The sequence below is a fragment of the Trachinotus anak genome, unplaced genomic scaffold, assembly GCF_046630095.1.
Source record: "Trachinotus anak isolate AG129_WGS33_773 ecotype Australia unplaced genomic scaffold, CSIRO_AGI_Tana_v1 ptg000008l, whole genome shotgun sequence".
Lineage (NCBI taxonomy): Eukaryota > Metazoa > Chordata > Actinopteri > Carangiformes > Carangidae > Trachinotus > Trachinotus anak.
In genome coordinates, this window is record NW_027273859.1 from 19,480,945 (window position 1) to 19,500,496 (window position 19,552).

Consider the following 19,552-nt stretch of genomic DNA (forward strand, 5'->3'; position numbering starts at 1 on the left):
ATTGAGAGCAGACTTGAATCTAGAGGAATTGGTTTGTGATGGGCCTGATGGCATACAAGAGGGTATCATCAGCATAAAAATGGGCATTGCAGTGCCGAGATGTACAGAGTAGATGGAAGTGGGCTGAATTTTGAACCTTGAGGTAGACCTGTATCAACTGTTTTAGGACTGGACTGAACAACAGTCTGAACTCTACCAAAGTTGTAATCAGAAACATCAAAACCTACAGAAAGCAGCTTATTTAACAATGTGTTGTTGTCAACAGTATCAAAAGCCTTAGACTGAAATACAAAAAGTGCAGCACACACTTGCAGAAGTGGTTATTGGTTCTCATTTTTAGTGCAACGCTTGTTGTGGAACAGTGGACTTGCTCTTGGGTCTAGGTAATGGGTGTTTGATCATTCGGTCTAGAAACACATTGTGGACTTAATTGGATTGGTGTCCCTCCTTGTTTAGCTAGATGGTTTGAGAGATGTGTCTGTTCTCTCAGCTGTGAGCCCACCACCATCTCAAGGTTTTGCCTTGTCACCAGTTTTTCTGGTGATATTTTAGAAAATAAATCTTGAAGTGAAACTGAGCAATGAAGGGTATACGATATGGTAAACTCAGGACTGGCTCTTTGCTTTTGCTGATAATGTTGTTTTTGCTGGCTTCATCAGTTTATCAAATAGTGTAGGGATGAGAGTTAGTGCTGTCAAGTCTGAGCCCACAGTACTCTGTCAGAGTGGCCTCCCTTTGAGATGAGAGCGAGTTGCTGCCCCAAGTGAGCATGGGTCTTGTTCATGAGTACGGAGCAGGAAATTGACAAGCAGATACATGCAGCAGTGTGTTTATATTGCAGAAATTAGCTTCCTTTGCAGGGTGTTGGGGCATGTGGAAGAGTGCAATTTCTGCCATTTGCATTGTAAGGATCCAGTTGAGATGGTTCAGACATCTGATTCAAATGACTCCTACTTGATGACTCCTATGGGGAATAATCCAGTCCAACTTGGAGAGATCCAGGGGTAGACCCAGAACATTCTGGAGGGAAAACACATCCCACCTGGTCTGGGGATGCCTCTGGACCCCGCAGGAAGAGCTGGAACATGTGGGTGGGAAGAAAGATTCAGGGCTACTAGGTATAGGTCCTGCCTAACTGCGGTGCTAGTGGGGGCTAAATACTTGGTATTAAAAAAGAAAATTCAATGAAAAGTAGAGGAAAAGCTCAGATGTGGTGAACAACAAAGCTCACAGCAGATACTTTACTATAGCAGGCAGCTTTTCGCATCATTTGTTGCTTTTATTTATATTTGCTTGGGTTAATCTAAAGAAGACAGAAAAACTTTGTTCTCATACAGAGTGGAAAACTGTGGGAGGAGTGTTGTGTGTGTGTGCGCGTGTGTGTGTGTATGTTTGTGTGTGTGACAAAAATCAAGAGAAACATCTAAAGGAAGTGGAGTGGTTAGAGTCATGTGGTCAAGATGTTTGTCAGATCTGTTCTTGCTCTGCCTCTTTCTAGTTCTGTGTCTTTTTCTGCAGAAGGAGTCGTCATGCTGCCGTTATGCGTGTCTCTGCCTGCATGAAAGAATACATGTGTAGATCAATACATGGTTTCTCTACGGTGACTATATTTATTTGTTCGTGCAGTTCAAGTATGTGCTTTTTCCTCTGTCAAAACCTCTTTGTTGTGTGTGTGTGTGTGTGTGTGTGTGTGTGTGTGTGTGTGTGTGTATGTGTATGTGTATTTGTATGTTTATGTGTATGTATGTATATGTGTGTGGTTGTGTGTATGTGTATGTGTATGTGTATGCGTGTGACCTACAACCACAGTGCCAGTGCACATGACCTTGCTGAGTTGCATGTGGAAAGCCCCCAAAGCAAAGCTGTGCAACACCCTCACCCAACAGTTTTCTCCTGTCCTCTATTCTTCCTATTCATCTCTGCCTGTGCACATCTACACACGCACAGACACACGCACACACACACACACACACACACACCTACAAACACTATTATTTTACCAAGCAGCATTATGTCATGGTTTGAGTAAGCATAATTGTAGTAAGATAAAGTATATGAGGTTCCCCTTTATATTGTTTACAGGCTTAAAAATTACCATAAAATTGAATCAGCACCTCTCTAAAACAATTTCTATAAAAGCTGAACATTATAACTTCCATGAAGGACTGTTTAATTAGACTGCATTAGATTTAGCTAGGTGTACCTAATTCTATTCTTATTCTACATCTGTGCCAGAGTTTCTGGGAGCAGATTTTGTTTATTTCTGATTATTTGCTCATCTGGTTTTGCTGTGGCCTTTGTCTTCTTTTGCTTCAGGTTGGCTCTGCTCTAAAATAGTTTCATGGCTGCCATTTTTTTTTAATATATATATTTTCTGTGCAAATTCCTCCTTGCACACACTCTTTTGTTGGTGTTACCATAAAAAGGGCCACAAATAGCATGCTTACATTGCAGTTTTTGCATAATGATAACCACAAGAGTTAACCACAGAGGCATAGTGACATAAAGATAATGTTCGAGGGTTAATACTGAGGGGAAACTTCTAGATAGGATGTCTTCAGACATTAGTTACAAGCAGGAGTGTAACATTGCTTTTTTGCGTTCATTGCTTTATTGTCAGTGACCTTGATTGTTATGTGCAGGTTAAATGGCAATAATATTCTTCAGGTAATTCCAGTATCTATAACTTCACTGGTTAGATTCCCTCAGGTTCAATCCTCTGCCTGCCAAAGGTTTTGGTGGAACTATCCCTCTGATTTGTGTCAGGGTATTTGCAGGTCTCTAAAGTCTTTAAAAGCACCAAATTCAGTTTCCTAAAAAGAAAAAGCCTCAAAAGTTATGAAACAGGCTGCAATTTGATTTACAACGGTGATGTTAAAAAAAAGTCTTTGCATGTGTTGCAGGCTGTTAGGACTTGTTATCCAGCTACAGATAAGCAAACTGCAGACATCACTGTGGCCTTGAAATTGCGATTTATGTATTTATTTATTTATCAACATTGAAGGAACAACATAGACTAAAAGCATTGAGACTAACAAGGAAAATAATTATTTGCATTCCTAATATACTTATTAATACATATTTGTAGGCCTTTTTGTCCCTACTGGTTTTTCCGTTATACTTTGACGAGTATGACTGTGGAAAAGGTATTAAATTAAATTCTATGTGGTATTAAAAATGTCTTAAATTTGATTTGTTGAACCCTGCAGAAACCTCGCAGTGTGTGCATGTCTCTATATCCTCTGTGCTTTACCCTCTCCTCTTCACTCCACGCTTCTCCACTCTTTTCTACCCAGCTGTATTCTGCGTCACATCTCCAACCCTGCTGAGCCCCCTCCTCCTATTCTCTCTGGGCAAGTCTTTAGCCTGGTTTCCATTACAGGGCCAAACACAGCTAGCATTTATTCATTATCTGTGCCTCTCAGTTTCCCCTCAAAAAAAAAATCTGTGACTCATTTTTTTTAATCCTGTTGCCAGCAGAGATGATTTGTCAATTGGGCTTTAGCTTCTCACTAAGCAAACTGTGCCTTTTGATCCTGTGTTATAAACATTTAGAGTTTGCTCTGGCCCTGGCAAGTCCCACTTGGCCTCAAATCTTGTGTGGAAAATGTTATCATGGCGAGATCTCCTTCCCTATATAAACCTGGTTCTGGCTCAGTGGTACCAGGAACTGTAGTCATAAGGGGCAAAACTGCACAGTAAGGTTTATTCAGAGACAATGGTGTGGCACAGGGCAGAAGGGAAAGGAAAAGGAAGGGCAAGAGAAAGTTTGTCTTTCCCGATTTACGGGCATGTCCCTGTGTCAGATCTCGGTTATTGTAGTGTTATGAATCACTCACAGCAAATTAAGAAACTAATTTTTATTAGTTTCTTAATTTGATTTTTACCTGCACCAAGGAGCTTATGTTTTCACCTGTGTCTGTCAGCTGGATTAAACAAACAGCACTGATCTGATTTGCACTGAACCTGGTGGAGGGATGGGGCCCAGGCCAGGGAAGAACCCATTCAATTTTGGGGAAGATCATGTATTATGAATTTGAATCTTTCTCAGTGAGGTCTGGTGTATCTTGTTTGACATTTGCCTTGGTGAAGGCCTGCACTCTCTGAGTGACCTTCTCGTTTTCATCATTGATTATTCATTTGGTTTATAAAACATCAGTAAACCATGATAAAATGCACGTCATAATATGCTTGAGTACAGTGTAACATCATCAAATGTCTTGTTTTGTTTTGAAAACCTGGAGGACACAAATGATAGGCATGTTTGCTTTAAAATTGTCTTAAATGATTAATTGATATGAAAATAGCTGCCAGTTAACTTCTTTCAACCCACTAATTGATTAATTGACTAATTGTTGCAGCTCTTCAGCAGATTTACATTTAATGCCTTTTTAGTGTTTGAGGGAGATCAAGAGCCGGGCCAATATATCAGTGGGCTAATATTGTTTCGATATATCTAGGGCTGTCCCCCAACAATATTTATTTATATTTACATTATATTTATAATAATTTATGACAAACAAAGATGCATATCCTGTCATTTGAAAAGCTGGTCCTAGAGTTGTCGTTGCATTGTTGCTTGTTACTAACATAGTGCATAGGTTATATGTAAACAAACAGAAATCATAGTGAGCCGGGTTTGATGAGGTGGTTTAGGAATAACACACAGTCCCAAGAAAAAAATTTACAATTAACAAGGCAAAGAGGCAGAGCAGGAAGGGAGCACAGACTCGATTTTTGAAAAAGAACATGGCTACCAGTCTTTTTCACATGTGCACAGTTACAGGACACACAACACACCCTTAACTGACCATCACACACACATACACACCCATAACTGACACATGCCAAGTCTGACACATGTGGATGAGTAGCACACGTGAGATCCTTTACATACAGAAACACATGTGGAACTGAATTTTGTGCGACTTTTAGGAAATGTTTTCCTTCAAAGCACTCTTCTGATGTCCATGTTACATGATGTTCCTGTCATAGAAAGCTTGCCACATAATGATTCATTTAAGGAATATATTTCCAAAATGATGCAACGCCAATATCTTTACAGACAAAATCTTCTCATGCAGGCATGAAAACACGTTTGCGAGATGATGGTAATTTTAGCAATAATAAAAAAAAACGAAAAAAAAAACTAGTCAGTTAAAATACTTGGAAACGCAGCTGCACTTATGTGAACAGTGCCCTTGTGTGCGTGTTCACATGTTCATGCTCTTCTCACCACGACACACAATCGCATGATCTATTTTTTGTTTCTCATCAGCTGATCTGCTTCCTTGATTGTTTTCCGTCTTATTTCAATGTAAAGCATTACAAAGTTTCGTCTTACTTTGGATAATTTATCTTTCTCAGATGAGTTAAGTTTAATCTTAGATGGACGAGTTATACAGTGTATTATAATATAAAGATCAAGATATGAATCGCAAAATTGTCACAGTGAAACAGGAGGCAGGACAAAAAATCTAACTGACTGGTAACATCTTGTCATTCATATCAACAGACATGTCTCCACAGAAATGTACTCCGTCTCACGGGGGGGGGGGGGGGGGGTTATTTGATAGTGATAGTAGAGAGGTGACAGGAAGTCAGAGGAGAGAAAGGAAGCGCCCTGCGTTGGCTCAAATCAGGGTCATTGAGACCACATGGTCAACATCCTTCCCCAATAGGTGACCAGGATGCCCGAAAAATGATGTCTCATACGGGGGGGGGGGGGTACCATATAGTTAAACTGAGGCTCACAAAGATGCCTTCACTTGTGTTGCCACTCCCATACAATGGGGCTAGATACAGTGTTTAAAACATGAAAAAAAAAAGATATTTGATTCCTGAAGAAACATGACTTTCCAAAACCAATGTGCCGCTTTGTAAAGATAATTCACAGAGCTCGCTGTCAGTTTTCATTGGGACTATTTCTATGTGAGACAGCAGTCCCAATAAAAACAGCTCATATTTTCAATAGGAAATGGATCCAATAAAAACTGTTCACAGTCAGGCCTGTGGATCATCATGAGTAACTGATACGTATTTTATGGGAAAAGAGTTTTACAAATGTCATTTTTTAAATTCCGAATGCACAACAAATGAACCCCTCCCCATGATGAAGAAGTCTCAGTGGGGAATGTCTTGAATTCTGAGCAAAAACCTTCAAAAGCAGGAGAGACGTCAAGAGGGTTAGTTGGAAAAATGTTTCTATGTGACATGCATGAGCCGATCCTTTAAGCAGTGTTGGTATGCTCACGTAAATAGTGCAGAATTATACAACGATGCATACCATACAGCGTCTTAATAACTTCCCAATGTACCAGCTATTGGAAGTAATTGTTGTTTATATGGCTAAGCCTCTGCTTAGCCTCATACACCGCCCTGACTTAGTGAGATGATTTTACTGGTGTTTGTTAATAGTAGAATCTATTTTTCCAACTTGAAGCATCCACTTGTCAGTAATAAATAATATAGAAATCCTGATAAATGAGATTTAAATTCTTTGTAATGTATAGTTTACTGACACATCTTGGTCATTATCATCATAGGAAAGAGGCTGAATGTTTGGTTTTTAACCAACTCAGACAGATGTTAACACTTTGCCTCCTTCTTTCTGCTGCTCTGTCAGGCTTGCTAATTGGTCTTTTCTTGTGTGCAAAACCACAGCTAATTCATTTACGAGGAACTGCACTCAGTTCTGTGAATCTTGAGTGTGCTGTCTTAACTTCTTCATATTTGGCTCATATATCAGTATTTCTCAGAAGTATGCAGAGACGGCAGCGCAATGAACTGACACATTTATTCATTACTGAAGGCAGCGCTCTGAAAGCTTCTGACAGGTTTCCAAGAACACACTCATCTCTATCAGTGTTGGTAACACTAGTGCTCGCGTGTGTGCGTGCGTGTGTGTGTGTGTGTGTGTCTCCCCACATCCTCCATGATGCCACAGATTGAGCTGATTGTGAAAGTGATCAGTTCTAGTGATCTCCTGGCTGCCTGTACTCCACTTACGTACATGTAGATTAGTATGCACAGAGGTGGCTGTCAGAGCTTTTCTCTGCGGAGACATGTTTTTGAAATACATTGAACCTAAAAACCTTTCACAGTCAGTGATTTTACAGTTACAACTTGATGTAAATGTAAATGTAAGATCACTTTGGCTTAAAATGTATAAAACAGTTGATATTGTAGATGATGCCAGTGGTATGGATATTTATTACAGTATTATGTGATCACATTTGCTCGCTGTGCATGTAATCATGAGCCAAGAACAATTTGAATAATTTGAAAAATGAAAGCCAGAGACAATCTGTAAAACATCCCTCTGTGGGGCCTTTTTTAAGTTATCGTGTTTTGGATCTGCTTTTTGAGTCAAATTCGACTTTCGAAATCCAAAGACACCCTGCATAAACCACTGTTCTAACACAGAGTGTTAAAAGTGCAAGCTTCATGTAAAATTCTGCTGCATTATTACTGCTAATATTCCTGCTTTTAATTTTTGTTTTGTTTTTCTTTTTAACAACAACGTGCAGTGTAAATAAACTGCTATTAATTTAGAAGTAAATGCAGCAATACATATGACAGAAATCTTGTTGTAACAGAGGATTTGTCAAAACCTAAATCATGCGGTTTGTGTTTTGATACATGCAGTTGTTAACACGGCAATCTTTACAGCTGCGTGTTGCAGGTCTGATGTTGGAAGATGTTTACAGCTAATGATTGCCACTAACTAGGCTTTAGATCTTTTTCATCGCTGCATATGGGAAGGAAAGTTTAGCCACACTGGGTCTATTTCTGAAGACACAAGCAACAGGTGGTGGAGTCTGGCACCAGAGTAGTGGGGTGAAAACAATGCCAGCTGCTACAGATCACCGTTGTGTTAGCTGCAGCTGTAGCTATTGTATAAACACATTAAAGAAGAAACACATTTTTCTTTGCACACATACCGGGAATGTGTGCACATCAGCCACGGTCCAGGCAGAGCTGTAAGCTGTTCACCTCAGCCAGATCATAAAAATCATCCTGCAGCACAGGCTGGTTAAAAATGTCCCCCACGTTGGAGCAGTGATCAGTGTTATTGTCAATAAAGATGTTGGTCTTGATACTTTCCAACTTCCCCAGCCTGTCTGTGTTACTCAGCACTAAACATTTTCCCTCCTGAACACAAATGGGTCACAAATATATATTTTAAATTGCAGGGCACTGTAGTTTTTACCAAATGTTAGGCAAACTGGAGTAAATAATGTAATTGTTGAGTGTGTGTATCTACAGCAGCAGAACGGTGTTTGTGGGATGAACTAAAAACAAACTGCATGCGACCCAGGCTATCTAGTACAAGAGTTTCTACCTCGGCTGAGGTAGAAATGTTGATGAAGCAAAAGCAAAATGCAACAAAGTGCAAAGGAAACAGACTTGAATAAATCATGACTTATATGAAATATGCTGTTTATTTATCACTGAAGAGATGAAAAATGACAGCAGACAAAAACAGATCTATGTGCAGGGATGATTCCATCATGTTTTCACGTGGCATGTTTTTTGTTCCTCTGAAGTGTGACTTGTTCTATTTTAATGATATAATCTCAGTACTCCTGCATTGGTTTCATGGCAACTTTTTATCTTGTATGTCACTGTGTCTGCATTTGCATTACTTCACATACTGATCTCAATTTTGGAAATCACCAATCAACACTCTGTTTTCAGAATTATCTAAACAATCAGTAGGACGGCCCCAGCACACACTTTCATTTACATCCTCTTTGCGGATTTTCTAGAAAATAGTTACAATTTTGCACATGACAAGCGAAGTTTGATATTTTCTCAACAACAGTGGAGCTCTGCAGCACTGAAAAAATATGCTATGTAAGGCTTTGGCTGCTGAAACACAAAACACAATGAGAGCGTGAACAAAAACAGTGAGTTTACAGTCCAGACATCTAAACAATGAGCCGAAGCCCTATAATATAATATAAGCCTGTACTTTCTGTGTGGAAAACACTTAGCCACAAGTCTGAACCACTTCTGTGTCAACAGCTGTTGCTGCGATATGGAGATCCGAGGATGCCTTGCACAGATAGAATCAGGAGACTATCATATATAATTTGTAAAAGGCTGTATGAATATTGAGGTCAGTACAGATCAAAACACACCAGGCCAAAGCATCCCATGGGTGCAACGGGTGTATTTGAAAAGGTAAAAATGTGTGTGTGTGAGTGTGTGTGTGTAACCATGCATAAACACTTTTCAGAATCTCTCCAGAGAGCAGTTTGGTAACCCTGCAGAGTCTTAAGGTTAGTCCAGCAGTGCACACACAGACACACACACACACACACACACACACACACGCATACACCCCGGACAACGTTGGCTGCGGTGACCCTCAGAGGGACAGTGGAATGTTGAGTGTCAAGTCAGTTGCCATAGCGACGGCCTTGAGAAAGGGACCCTGGGAAGATAGTTTTGGACTCCAAACATCCTGTGTGTCACCCATGTGTGTGGGCGTGTGCACTCAAACTGTAGATGTGTTTGTGACTGTGTGGGTGAGAGGTTGCATGGTTGCATCTGTCGCCGTGTCTCTTGTTTGTTTGTGAGCTACTTTCATCAGCTGTTTGTGCCTGCTGCCGAGCGTGTAAACCTGTGTGAACCAGTTGCTCCAGGCAGCATCAGTGCCTAAAATGTTTGTTGGTTTGTCTTGTGATTATTTATTTATTTATTTTTTTTCATTTGTTTATTTGATCGAAATAAAGTTCATTTAAGTTAAAACTTTAAGCTTTAGTTGCCAAGAACAGAGCAAAGGTTGGTGCATTAGTAGTACAGTAGGTTTCATTTGGCACTTTGGAAACTTATTTTCATTATCCTTATTAACCTAAAGATTAAGTGATTGACCATTTAGGCTACCAGATGTCAAAATGTTGTGAAAAATCTCCGTCACAGTCGATCCAGAATCCAATGATCTGAAGTTTATAATCGTATGAAACATTAGAGATGCTGCGCAGCCAAATGTCAATAAAACCTTCAAACCTATTGTTAAATTGTAGTGGAGATCTCAAAGTTTCTGCAGACCACAGGCTGAATTTTGGGGAGATGTGTAGTGTAGTGTAGTGAAGTCACATCCACCAGTCAGTTATGCCACAGTATAACCAATGGTAGTTAATTACAATCCATGCTAAATAAGTAACTGGTTGACACAGACAAGACAGATTTTTAGATGATACACAGTAAATATATTTTGAAAAATGTTCAACTATAGGGACATTGTAACTGTTGCATATCTGCATAGTATTCATATCATCTGTGTGTGTGTGCACGCGCGCGTGTGTGTGTGTGTGTGTGTGTGTGTGTGTGTGTGTGTGTGTGTGTGTGTGTGTGTGTGTGTGTGTGTGTGTGCGTGTGCGTGCGTGTGTGTGTGTGTGTGTGCGCGCGCGTGTGCGTGTTTGTGTGTGTGAAGTTGAAACATAGTAGTGAAAGTTGACTCAACCTGAAAAGAACAAGGAGTGAAAACTGAAAAGTCATTGCGGGGTCACAATATTTGTGGGACAGATGGCCATCAGACTGATATTTGAAATAGAGTCTTTGACCTACTTATATTGTTGTTCGCAGCTAAACAGTAAGTTGAATGTTTTTAATATCTCTTATAGGGCTACAACTAACTCTTATTTTAATTTTGAGATGATTACTGTAATTATTGTAATGTTCATATTGTGAAAAAAAATTTACATAATTTCCGAGATGAAGTCTTCAAATTAGTTTTGTTAAACCAACAATCCAAGATATTTGCTTTGTAACAATATAAAGCAGAACCAATACTCATTTAAAAAAGCTGCACTGACATCTAGTCCTGATCCCAAAGTTTGGACCGGCTGAATTTTGGGTAAATGTGTGTAAAACGATACAGACTAATATGATACAGTATATATTTCCATTTAATGAAATGATACGGCGATTGAGAGCCACAATCTCTGGTTTAGATATTTCACTCACTGTAAACATCATGTGGCACAAATGAAGAGCTTGAACAAGCTGAAAGGGAAAAATATATATTACTGTCAGATAGTGTGAAATGAAATGATTTAGATTTATGAGTTTAAGAAGCTACCTAATCTAACATAGACCTTGCAGGTTTTTCTATGTCATGCGTCCCGAGTGGAAATGGGTCATCAACACACAGTAATGTGCAGTGACTGTGGCAGATAAAACCTGAATTCATTTCATTTCATGCAAACAGAACAACAGAGTCATGAAACCAAAAGAACACGCTGTAAAACAAAGGGCTCTCTTAGTATTTTGCCATTTACGGCTGCTTTGTACTCTCCACTGATATGCTGTTGTTAGTAAGAAGTCTTATTATTGAAGTGCATCTTTTCAGTCAATTGCATTTTCCCCCAAAGTGTTATGTCCTGTTCTGCTTCCGCTGCAGATATGCAGTTTGTTTGTTTTTTTGACTGATAAAGCTCCACTCTCTCTCTTTCTTCTGTGCTCTTAAAATAGGCTCCCCTCCCTCTCGAGGCTTTGATGCAACAATAATTTGCACAGTCCATCATTTTGACATGATGGCCTTGCTTTTGTCCCTCAAAGGAGACATTAAATTGTTAAAACAATGTCCTGAATAAATTATTTTTAATGCACTGATGCTAGGAGCAAGCGGTAACTTTTTTTTTTTTTTTTTTTTTTTTTTTTTTTGAGACATCAGCCTCCGTAGTGCTGTCACAGCTGCAGACTGAGGTTCCTGAAGGTTTTAGTGTATATTTACAGGCTCATTATGGTCAATCTCTATGGTTATGTATGCATCTGTCTGTTTTATCAGTGTCTATCTGCTGCTGTGTGTGTTTGTACCGTATGTAGAGGAGGTTGATGCCAGGTAATAGTTTTTTAGGACATGGCAACCTAGCTTTTGTTTTTGGCAGTCTCCATAGTAAAAGATTAAGGTGTGCAGTTACCCCTCCAAAAAGCTCACTCACACACCTGCACACCACCACCCCTACTACACAGGAGCAAGACTTGTGTCTCTTTGTGTTCATTGTGCATCTTTTTTGTGGTTCTTTCTAACTCTTTTTAGTCATTTTGCATCAGTCATTTGTTGTTTTTTGGATCATGTTTTGCTTCTCTTTGTGTTTTTTTTCGCATCTAATTTTGGGTCTTTGTTGTTGTTTCATGTATCTTTGTGGTCCTTTTGCATCTTTTTAGTGGTGTTGCATCTCGTTTTGCATCTTTTGGTGTTTTTTTTTTTGTCTGTTTTGCATCTCTTTATGTGTCTTTTGTGATTGTTTTGTGTTTCTTTGTGGTTATACTGTTTTGATGCTGCATACATGGGCTATGGTCCAGGGCTCCTGGGCCTGTACCCATTAGGCCTGCTCGGTAATCCATCCATGATACTAACAAGCCAACTACAGCAGAGTATTCAGAAAGTATTCAGACCCCTTCACTTTTTGCTTTTGACTGTTTTGTAGATTTGATTGTTCATGGAGAAGTCTACAAGTCTACACTCAGTGATCCACAATGACAAAGTGAAATTCTTGCATATTTAGAGAAAATCAAAAACTAAAATCTCTCATTTACAAAAGTATTCAGACCCTTTGCTGTTGTACTAAAAATCGGGGTCATGAACATCCTTCTTGTTTTAATTTTGTTGTCTTTAGAACTTGATTGGACTCCATCTGTGGCAAGTTAAATCGATTGAATATAGATTAGAAATGGCCGCAACTGTGTGTGTATACAAGGTCCCACAATCACACTACATGTCAGGACAAAAACCAAGCCTTGAAGTCCAAGGAGCTCTCCCTAGACCTCCATGATAACATTGTGCTAAGGCATAGATCGGGGCAAGGATATAAAACTTTTTCTAAAACTTTGAGTGTTTCCAGAACCACTGTGGCCTCACTCATTGTGAAACTAAATAAGTTCGGAACCACCGGGGTTCTTCCAGGAATTGGATTTGCTCAGAGAGCCAACAACCCAACAGCCACGCTAACAGAGCTTCAGAAGTCCTCTACAGAGATGGTTGAACATGCCAGAAGGACAACCATCCTGAGACAAAAATTTGACCCTTTGGGTATAACTCCAAACACTATATCTAGTGAACACCAGACACTGCTCGTCATCTGGCTAATACCATCCCTTATGTGAGGCATGCTGGTGGTAGAACCATGCTATGGGGGTACTTCTCAGCAGCAGGAACAGGGAGACTGGTCAGATGAATGAAGAAAGAATGAAGAAACCTAGCCCCAGAGAGCATGCAACCTGAGGCTGGGTCAACAGTTCACTCTTCAGCGCAACAGTGACCAGAAACAAACAGCCAAGACAATGCTGGAGTGTCTGACTGTCATTTGCAGCGCTGCCAAAGCCCACACTTAAACCCCACAGAACATCTGTGGAGAGACCTGAAGATCACAGCTCACAGATACTTCCCATCCAATATGACAGAGCAGGACAGGATCTGCCAAGAAGTATGGGATGAACTGTCCATATCCAGGTGTCCATAGCTTGTAGAGACCCAAGAAGCTGTAACTTCTGCCAAAGGAGCCTCTACAAAGGACTGAATTAAGGATCAGAATACTTTTGTAAATGAGAGATTCATTTTTTTTTGGTCGTTGCTAAATTTGCAAAAAATGTCTAGAAATACGTTTTCACTTTGTCATTATGGGTTACTGAGTGTAGATGGATGGGCAAAAATGGCAGCTTTATCCATGTACAAATAAATCTACAACACAGTAAAGTTTGCCTAAAGTGAGGGACTCACCGACACTTTCTGAAGCCACTGTACCTGCAACCTCCTGACACCACCTGAACCCGAACACCAGAACTCACGTAGTTCATGAAGGCTCACACAGTTTTCCCACATTTCTTGGTGGTGTTGTTTAAGGAAGTACTCTTGAAGGAGTTATTTGCAGATTACAAAATAAAGGAAGAATAAGGTCAAAGGCCTGTTTTGTGTGTGTGTGTGTGTGTGTGTGTGCGCGTGTGTGCGTGCGCGCGTGCGCGCGTGCGTGTGCGCGTGCGTGTGTGTCTTCTCCAGGGAGTATTACAGACTACAGTTTGCAGTAATAGGAAATGTGCTGTGAGCTTGAACTTGCTCCCCTGATAGAGTTGATTCACAGAAATCAGGCCTGTTATGTTGTTGCTCAACCAGTCAGACATCTGCTCAATGTTTTTTTTTTTTCTTTTTTCTTCTTTTTTTCCCTCCAAAGACACATATGGTTCCTCAAAGATGCTCTTAGTCAGAAACTCATTCACATTTTCACTATAAATTCCTCTCAATGACTCATTCTCAGCTCGATTGCTCACCGACTTGTGCACACAAGCTCATGCACATGCACAAAGTACCACATCTCATTAGCTGTTGCATATCCTTTGTAGTTGATGGTGAAGCTTTAACTCACATCCTTTATCTTCTTTTCTTTGTTCTACTCTTTCTGGCATGAAATAGATACATAAATATTCATTAATAAGCAGTGTGCAAGTAGAAGAAATCTGGTTTGCACTCAGAAAGTTTTAGAAACATCAGAAAACACTGAAAAACTGTTTCCTATAGCCCGAGGTGACATCTTAAAATGTTTTGTTTCGTCTGACTAATAGTCCGAGAGCCAAAGATGATTAGTTCGATAACATATAAAACAGAAAAAAACAGAAAAAAGCAGCAAACCCTCACATTTTGTTTAACAATTATTTAAAATTTTTGCACCAATCCACCCCTAGTGTTGGGTAATGACTTCTTCAGTGTGCAGGCTTAGTAATTCTCACTGTCCAGTATCCTTTATACAGGGAGGCAGAGTAAGGAACAAATATCTTTTGACAAATCAATCACGGAAATGTGGAACATAGAGCAGATTTCAAAAGACAGTCACATATCACATATTAAAAGACAAACAGTAATACTTGTAAGTATACAAATAAAAAGACTAAATTAAAGATAATAACTAAGTAAATAAAAAGAAAAATCAAAGCTGACAAATGATAAATCCGTTTTTTCACCTTAAAAGGGCTATAAAGGAAATTTTTATAATAACAATCCATCAAATGATAAGGGAAGCAGTTTGATAACATGAAAAGGGTCGCTCATAGTGACGCTAGTGACTTATAGAGAATGATCGCTTGTTCGCCATCATCACTTATCTGCAGCTCTTACGGTTTTTGTTCACTCTCACCGCTCTCATAGCAGAGTTTTCAGCCCCAGCAGGAGGCTGTTTTCAACATAAAAACTCTTCGTGATCAGCACCAAACAGCAGACAGACAGTTAGTGGAACATTTAACCGCTGAAGAACCAGAAGTTTCCCTCAGGAGTTGGTAGAGACCCGAAAAAAAAAGCTCCATAACTGCTGGATATGTAAATAACTGACTATTTGCTAACAACCATATTAACTTAACAGGTGAAGATATGTCAGTGTTGTGTCCACAACTTGTGTCCACTGGCCCCAAGTGCCCAAACACCGTAAGTTATTGCAGGTGTAATTGTTGTGGAGATTTGTCACATAATATATATAGTGTTTCCAGTTTTAGATGTTCAGCGTTCAGAGTTTTTTCTGAGCACTTTATGGACTCCTCACCCGTGTTAGCTTAAAATTTGAGGTTCAAAGGTCATTCTTGATCTTGGAAATGTGAATCAACAAACCCAACTCATAAACAATCTGCTGATGAAGACCATGTGATGGAAAGCTCCAGAACAGCTACTTAGTCGCTCTTAAAGTGGACTTATTTTGTCACCTTCTATTTCCAAGGCCAAGAATGAACTATTAATCAGTTATTTAACTTTATTGGTCTGCTTTTAAAACACTTTACAGCCTCTGCAATTTGAATTGAGGAGTCTAACATCAACAAGGCCAGAACAGCTGTTTTTTTTTTTTTGTTTTTTTTTCCTCAGAATATTTTGATTTTATCTGCCTCGCTCTTAACTTTCTATGCAGGTCAGTTATGGGAAAACCTAAAAGTTTTAACCTGAATTTGAAGAAGCAGAAACTAATTTCTGTGAACATCCTGGACTGAAATTCAGCTGTGACAGCAATTTGGCACAAGTTCACTTTCAGTCAGTTCCTCACTCACTGACTCATCTCACGAAATGAGTCACATCCCTCTCATCTGTGCGTCACAGTGCTTTTTTATTGATAATAGTAGACACTGGATGAATAGAGAGCGTTTGGAGTCATAGGGTTCATTCACCACACTGGCAAGCTGAGGAAATTGGGCAGGTGAGGGTGGGGGGAGGGTGTTAATCTATTCTTTTGATGTGTGTGTGTGTGTGTTCCTGTCTGTTTTTATGCGTGTGGAGGATTAACGTACACATTCTTCAGGCTCACTCACTGTCACATAGACTCAAACTCATCCGGTGCACAGAGCCCTGGAATCTGTCCTCCCTACTTTTTCCTCTGCTCCTCATCCCTCTTCTCTCTCCTGCCCAACCCAACACCGTGTCTTTTCCCTGTCTCTTCAGTTTCCTTTTGCCCTCTCACACTACCCCCTCCCTCTACTGTTTTTTTTTCTCTGCTCTCTTGCATATGTTTGTCCAATAAGGTTTGATGCTGGTCCAACTGAGGCTGGTTAGCTTCTGCTGGGAGCTGTGTTTGTTCTGGTTTTTGCTGGTTGATTAAATATATTAATTTCAGGGGATGATATTTATCATCTCTACATATTATCATATTGTGATGAAGTAAGGATATTGTTGTTCATAGTTAAAAGGAATCTGTAGCAATGTTGAGATCCTATACTCTTAACCCTAGTGGAGCCTTTATCAGCCTGAGCCAGATATTTCAGATTTTTTTCCCTCAGGAGTTGGCAGTGAGCAGAACGGAGGCCAAAAACGGACAGAAACACGACTCCAAGTGAATGATAATGTTGCTCTGTAACTGCAGGATGTGTAAATAAGCAACTGTTTGCTTGCAAGTTCAACATATCAACTAAAAAGTTGGGTGCAGTGATGTCAGTATTGTCTTCGCTGCCCTCAGGTGGCAAAAGGAATCAGAACTATTGCAGGTTTAAGATCGCATTGTATATCATTTTTGAAAATCATTTAGTTGATTGATTGTTGAGTCTGTCTTCACAAAATGAGCTAGTAACTAATCCATTCATTGATTAAGTAATTTTTCTCATAAAAAATGTGATTTTTGCAGCTTCTCAAAGACTTTGCTGCTTGCCATTTTCTCGTATGATTGTGTTTCTGGGTTTTTGAGTGTTGGTCAAAACAAGACTTTTGAAGATGTCACCTTCGACTCAATAATGAAAATGATTGTTAATGGCAGCCCTCTAGCATCACTTGCATTAGTTTTTAAACTCTCAGAGTTGCTGACCCTCTTGTCTCCCCGTGTTTTTTATCAGCTGTTGTGCAGGCTTCATTTCAGAGGTGACCTCTGACCCAGCATGCCACAGGCCTGTACACATGGCTGACCAAATCATCCATCCATGTGTGTGTGTGGGTGTGTGTGTTTTGTTTATGCTGGTGGCTCTGTTAGCGCTCGTTTGTATCTGGGGGCTCGGAGGCTCCGCATAGCTATATTAGTGACGTATGATTAGTTTGAGTGCACGTGTCTTTCGATGTGCACCCATGGATGTGCACACACCAGCTGGGTTTCAGGTTTACCTGCATGGGACGGGACTTTACAGAGTGGCCTTACACCTGTAGACCACATCTCCAACTCAGCGCTAGTTTGGTTTTGCTGGTGGTTAACATGCAGAAAAGGTCGAAGAGCCACCAGGAAGCCCCTCATATCTCATTTAACATTCTTCAAATACACAGTTTGCCCTGGTGGGGTCCACCTTGGAGCTCTGCCATGGGAGCTCCCATCATGCTCTCCTTCCTGCGATTCACTGCATTTTCTTTCATGAGGGGAGGCTTCAGTTTCAGCAGCACAGAGGGGTCACACTCACACACATACACATATGGAAGCAGTAAGAGCTCTAAAGACAAGTTAATTAATCAATTAGTCGATTGACAGAAGATTAATTGGCAACTATCTTTATAACTGACTTCATTTAAGTCATTTTTTTCAACAGTAATGACAAAATGCTTTGGTTCCAGCTTCTTCAGTGTGTCAGACTTTCTGCTTTTCTCTGTTTTACATCATTGTAAACTGAATCTCTGATTGTGATGGACATTTTTAAATTAATTTTTTTTTTAACATTTTATACAACAAATGATGACAATATGAATATAAATGAAAATAACTGTTAGTTGCAGCCATGTCATTCACACACATTAAGTCAAATAAACACAACAACCCTGAAACTGACACACACAGACACTGCTCTCCAGGCTTGTGGACTGTATGGTTCTCATTTGTCGAGGTGTAAAGACATAGCAAACAGTAAAACAGGCGACATCCATGTTGCACACATGTATATGTGGATAAACAGTGTCTTGTGGTGTAGTGTGGTACATGTAGCTTAAATGGTCAACCTTTAAGTATAGTATAGATAATATCTCAGTTGGAGAAAAGCTTTTTGGTTGCAACCAGTGTGCTCCTTTCTTTGATTCACTTTTATACTTTATACTTTTTGTGCCTTTTCGTGTAACATTTAATGTCTGATTTGACTGATGGGCATCGTGTCTTCATTGTGTTTTTCAGGCCTCCAGTCCCAAGCTGACAACTCAGTGCTGTGATATCCAAGAAGTCCGCCGTTGCAACCGACTGGAGATGCCCGACAACTTAAACACATTTGTTTTAAAGGTATGTTCAGGTTTTCACAATCTTTTCACACTTCCCCAGGGAATATCTGAACTCAGAAATACTGAGTTGCAGACTCAGTTACAGACTCTTCCCACTGAGTTTTTTATATCCACAGTGTTTTGATCTTCAGGCCTCAATCCAAAATGAAGAGGAAACGAGACAATTATTGTGTCATATCATTTCATAACACGACTCACCAAATAGCCTTAATTTAGACCTGGTTGAGGAAATGTAAAGGGTACTCCTCCTAAACCTGGACTCACGCATATCAAACATTGGAAAAATGTTATCAAAACATCCACAGTAACCTCTTCAACCTCTCATGTGGCATATTCTACTTTTTAGCTGTTCATCCATATGCTCAGTGTGTTTCAAATAATCATGTTTCACCAAATAATGGCTAAATGCACTACATCTGAGCTGGGTCACTGTCCTCTTTAAAGCTTTGCCAAAAGTTCCCCAAGAACATTTTATGTTATTTGACTAAAAAGGACGCATTTTCACACAATCTGGGGCCAGTGTTGTAATAAAAAACAGCACAGGTTGTTGTGCTGTGACATTAGCAAGAAGAAAATATATGAAGTAGGTGCTGTGTCCTGAAGTCATCCTTCATAATGATCACACAAAATGACATTGGTAGAGCAAGGCGGTTTACTCAGCTTCCCATAGCCACTTGACAATTCAGCAGTTTAGCTACTTAGCAAGATTTCTGTTCGCTCAGAGGTCTGTGGGCAGGTCTCTTTCTCAGTGACTAACTAACTAATTCCAGACTGACTCCATGATGTTGAGATCAGGGCTTAGGGGAGGCCAGACCATCTGTTGCAGCATATCTTGTTCTTCTTGTCTTTGAGGTTAGGTCTTTATGACTCTGACTGTATGTTTGTGGTCGTTGTCAATGCTGCAGA

General features: G+C 39.9%; 1 protein-coding gene across 3 annotated transcripts in view; it reads left to right on the forward strand.

Moving 5' to 3' along the window:
* Positions 1-19,552, forward strand: part of sh2b3 (SH2B adaptor protein 3) — a 55,418-nt gene that overhangs the window by 26,249 nt on the left and 9,617 nt on the right. For all 3 annotated transcript variants that reach the window (XM_071483311.1, XM_071483312.1, XM_071483313.1), the window contains exon 3: positions 18,546-18,647. In XM_071483311.1, the coding sequence (XP_071339412.1) occupies positions 18,546-18,647 (102 nt within the window). The remainder of the gene's footprint in view (positions 1-18,545; positions 18,648-19,552) is intronic.